At 48.6% G+C, this 4829-nt stretch overlaps 1 protein-coding gene across 1 annotated transcript; it reads right to left on the minus strand.

The window, feature by feature from the left end:
- LOC121680667 (zinc finger protein 703-like) lies at positions 1-4305 on the minus strand. Its single transcript, XM_042060144.1, has 2 exons — positions 3450-4305; positions 1-2486 (listed from the first exon to the last, which is right to left on the minus strand). The coding sequence occupies exons 1-2, from the start codon at positions 3711-3713 to the stop codon at positions 909-911; spliced, it is 1842 nt and encodes a 613-aa protein (XP_041916078.1). The 5' UTR covers positions 3714-4305; the 3' UTR covers positions 1-908.
- Positions 4306-4829: the final 524 nt, after the last annotated feature.

Below are 4829 nucleotides of genomic sequence, written 5' to 3' on the forward strand. Positions count from 1 at the left end.
TTTAAATATAACGATGTCATTTATTTAACAAAATAAGACCTCCCAGTTTAAAATGGATAGCACTGCCACCATTGTTTTTCTTTTTTTTTAAAGCCTCTTGCTATCCAGTCTTTTCAATCCAACACATTACAAAAAATATTACATCTCCTTTACAGTTTATTCATCAGCTGTACAAATAAAAAATATCAAGCGTCATCAAAGCCCAGGAGGGAAGTGTTCGACATGCACATTCATACTGCAAAGACTGACAAAAAAAGCTAGGAAAGTGAAAAAAGATTAAAAGAAAGTTTACATAACACAGGAAAAACAGAAAAAGAATTTGTTTTGTAGCTTGCAGCTGCTTTATCTATGGTCTAGCAATGGCTGTAGACCATAAACCTTGTTTTTGAAGGAAAGTTGATATCTGTTATTATAATTACAATCATAGTAATAAGAATAATAATTAAAGAACAAACTTAGTTTTGAATATAAACGTGAAAGCAAAGCGCTCTGTAGAAAATAAATACAATTGGTCAGTCCATGGGTGGCAAGTTTCTGTAACTCTTAAAGCCGTATCCCATTGCACAGTCAGGGTCAAAGCTTGCATGCATCCAGCTTCTCTTCGGCTGCCACAGCTATAATAGAAGACATCTTCACTGCATCACAAGCATGTTGACGATCAGAAGTCGTCCCGAGTCTGTTAATCATATGCGGACTGCCGACCAGAGCCAGCCAGGGATCGTTCTCAGTGTCTGGCAGCGCACAAAGAGACGATCAACTCTTCCAGTAACTTAGCTCATCTTGGTGTGCCCAAGCAGTCTGTTGCCATGCAATCGTGCCCCATTTTCTTTCCCCTGATCAGGTGCAGGGGTGTATGCAGGCACAAGCTAGCTCTCAGCTGGCTAACACTGCGCTGCGAGACTCATGACTCATTGGTAGCCCAGTGCGGATGCAGATCCCAGTCTCTGCCCGTAGAGGGCGTAGTGCGAGTAGTATGGCGCACCAGCTTGCAGAGAGTGCATAGGCAGCGTAGGGGCAGCGGTGGGCAGAGGCACCTTTCCGTAGGGGTGGTAGCGCGCCAGGCCCAGGCTGGGGGGTGCCCGCAGGGAGAAGGAGCTGGGCATGGACGCGCTGCTCTGGGGGAGGTGCAGGTGGCAGGCGGCAGCGGCCGCTGCGGCGGCAGCGGCGGCAGAGGACGAGCCGGGGTACGCGGCCGAGAGGAGCTTGGCGCTGTCGAGCGAGGAGGCGGTGTGCGTGCGCAGGTGCGCCAGGAGCTCCTCGGAGGAGGAGAAGCGCTTGTCGCAGGGCCCCAGGCCGGCCGACACCCAGTTGCACGCGTGCGGCTGCGGCTCGTTGGGCAGCACGAAGCCGTACGTGTAGAGCGGGTGCGAGAGTGACGGCGTGACGCTGGAGGAGAGCGCGCTGGCGTGGTGGAGAGAGTGCAGCGGGTGGCCCGAATACATCAGGCCCGGGAAGCCGGACTTGAGCGCCGCCGAGGCGGAGGACGACGACGGGTCATGGATGCAAGACGTGCAGCTGCTGCCGCCCAGGTGAGGGGCGTTGGGGTAACTCAGACAGTACGGGTCCCTGCACAGGCCCTGCATGAAGGAGGGAGGAGAGGCACCTGTGAGGGGGCTGGAGCTCGGGTGTTTCATGCCCACGCTCCCTCCCCCGAGGCCAGACTTAGTGTGGTCCAAGCCGGACACGTACTGGGACGGGTAGCCAGCGTAGGCGCCCACGATGGAGCCGTGGTAGCCCATGCCAGATGAGGGCAAGGGGAAGACAGAGTGGCCGGACTTGAAGGGAGAGATGGGAGCGATGTGGCCGGGTCCCAGACTGTGCTGCGAGGACTGGGAGTCCGACTTGCCCTCGTGGTGAGGACTACTGTCCGAGCTGCCATTGCTGGAGTTGACACTGGCTCTGGCGTGGCTTGAGTTGGCCAGCTGAGCGCCGTCCTGGCCACCCTTGCCGCTCAGCTCGGCCTCCTTCTTGCTGCCGGCGCTCCCGCCGTCAGAGTTCGTAGGGTCCGCTGATTTGTGGTCACCGTTCACCATCTGGGAGTGCGGGGCGGACTGGACAGAGGGCGAGTGCGACTGTCTGTGCGACTGCATGTGCGACGGCAGGGGTGACCCGGAGGTGACCCTGGAGTTCGGGGAGACGGCGTGCGGGGGGAAGGACGAGCAACCGGTGCTGTTGTGCGGGACCCGGAAACCAGCCTTGTCACTGCTGTTACTGCCGCTGCCACTGCCACTGCTGGTTGAGCTCACGCCATCTCTCCTGCAATCGGAGCCCACCTTGGAGTAAGGCTTGAAGCTGGACTTGTCCTCCAGGGCAGGCCGGTGCTCGCCCAACTTCAGGCTGGAGGAAGAGGAGCGAGAGCTGGGCTCTTTGTCGGAATGTCCCCCGGAGGAGATGGAGCTCAACTTGGAGGACGGTGGAGGGTCTGGCTTCCCTATCTGGGAGCAGGTCTGAGCCAACAGGGCCAAGGGACTTTTCTTAGCATCCAACTGTAGATAAGACAAGGCAAAATAAAAAAATAGCACATTTACATGTCTCTAAAAACAAGTGTTTAATTTTGTTTAGATATAAATCTCTGTATTATTTTCACATACAAATAGTAGTGGTGGACTGCACATAAGGGAAAATGAGCATTCCTTGTGCACAAAATTAAACAACATGTTGAAAGAATCTCAACTATGCCTGACATTTTTGTTATGTAATGACTATGAGTGAAATCTATGGTATGTCTGTCTTTACATAAACTTAGCCAACATGATATATTTTTTCAAAAATGGACAACGTTTTCCTGGTTAAAATTCTGCTTTGAATATAAATATGAGTTATTCAAGGGAAAAGTGGTCAAAAAAGTTGACGTGTTTACCTTAAGTTCAAATATCAAAATAATATCAGCAAAACACGGATTTTTTTACGCTCGCTGTGAGCGCCCTCGGTATCTCCTACAAAAATTAGATAGGGAATGATTTCGATTGGGCCCAAAGGGACATGAAAAACATTCAGTTACACAGTTTTCTGGTTGAATAATGGTAAGAATACTTCTGAAAACATAGTGTAACTGGATAGCTTCACAATCACCAGTCGTTTTCATCTAAAACACAATGCGCTTGGATCCTACTTCTAAAAGAGTCCACTTTTTCTTGTGCGTAATGATGATGTACATAATCTTAAGTAGTAACGGCTGGGTGCATATAGTCACACAAATGAACACCAACAGACAATGGTAATTTGACGTTGGTCCGTTGGTCATCGACATTTCTAACAACATTTACATACATTTAAACAAACAATTTGAACTGGAAATAACACTAATCCGTTAACTGCTCAGCCTCACACAGACTGCTGCGGTGCTGGCACAAGACATAAGTGATTTAACATGAGAGCGGCGCAGGCGACAACTGCCCACCAGCGCGCACTGTGAGCCAAGCCTCTGAAAAAGCAATGGGAAATCATACCTCTATGCTAACGGCTGCAGAAGTCAGGGGCTGAAGGTATTCCGGGTGAAGCAAGTGGCTTGTATGTGCGGTCAACATCTTGAGAATCCTGATGGGTAATCGCTTTGCTTGGCGAATAGGATCCAGAGGTGTCAGTGCAGAAACAGGAGAGCTTTGTATTCCAACACTTTGGGGAGAATTACAGCTATCGTCACTATCGCAGATTGTTGGTTCGGGTGTCAGATGGCGTACACAGTGTTTAGATCCAGTAAGAGAATCTTTCATTTGGAGCGCAACGCAACTGGGGTTTACGCGGGTACAGTAGTTGAAGATGACTCACAATTCTCTCATTTTGTTAAGCGAGATTAGAATCGGTTTCATTTTGTCTCCAAACACAATATGCTATATGACGTTGTCTCTTGCACCTTACTTTTTGTTTATAATCCAAGTCGAAAGTTCATCAGTTGTTTTCCTCAAAATATCGTCCCCGTTAGAGAAAATGACAAAAAGGAATTATTCCAGTAACGTTCATAGTTCCGTTCCGCTCTCCGCCTGAATCCAAGAGGAAATCGCCAGCCGAACTCACCAAACAGAGAAAATATTATTGATTTAGATGTAAGTAGATTCAAGTTAGTAGATGCAATCTACATTATCTGAAAATGTTGTAATTAAATAGCTTTAACTGGTCTATTCTATTCGAGCATCAAGAAAATCCCAAAACGACTGGCGAGCGAAAGAGCGCAGAGAACCCGCTTCACATACACTCTCGGCACGCGTTCCTCTCCCTACAATGTACACTTCAAGTGAACAAAATGAGAAGAGGACCTTCAAAGTAAACGACCCGCCGTCCAATGGCCGTTCCCCGCATCCGTAATGAGAGGGTAGGTGCCGCTCTCCCGAAGGCGGGGCCGCCTTGTCTTATTCCCCCCCATATATCCATTGTCACCCAGCTATTCATTATGGCAAGCGAGTGACAACACCATTCCTCAAAACGCTCACATGTAACAATTTAAATCAGTTTGTCCTTGGTGTAAGAAGTCATACAACCCCTGAGACCCCCACCTCCTTACCTTTACATTGTCTTGTGACTGGGCGGTGTAGTCAAGCATCTTGACAGACAGAGGGCGCCTGACTCAAATATCTGCTTACTGCTGCAAATTTCAACTATACATTTTTTTTTTTACATTAACCTTATGCCCCCACTTGACCACTGAAAAGGAACGCTCACTAATTCAATACATCAGTTAACAGGAAACACGAAACCTAATATTTTTAAACCAAAACGGTGTCTAATTTTCATCGCTATCAGTGTTGTGTAAAGCTAATTAAATACATCTTTAATAGAGTCCATATCCTGAGCTGAACCTGAATCATCATCATCTTGTGCGTCATTAACATGCC

Source organism: Alosa sapidissima, chromosome 13, assembly GCF_018492685.1.
Source record: "Alosa sapidissima isolate fAloSap1 chromosome 13, fAloSap1.pri, whole genome shotgun sequence".
In the NCBI taxonomy this organism is placed as follows: Eukaryota; Metazoa; Chordata; class Actinopteri; order Clupeiformes; family Clupeidae; genus Alosa; species Alosa sapidissima.

Coding starts and splice junctions, on each gene's coding strand:
- LOC121680667 (XM_042060144.1), bottom strand. CDS start 3,713: ATGAAAGATTCTCTTACTGGATCTAAACACTGTGTACGCCATCTGACA. Junction 2,487..3,449: donor CTGCAGCCGTTAGCATAGAG/GTATGATTTCCC, acceptor TCTTATCTACAG/TTGGATGCTAAGAAAAGTCC.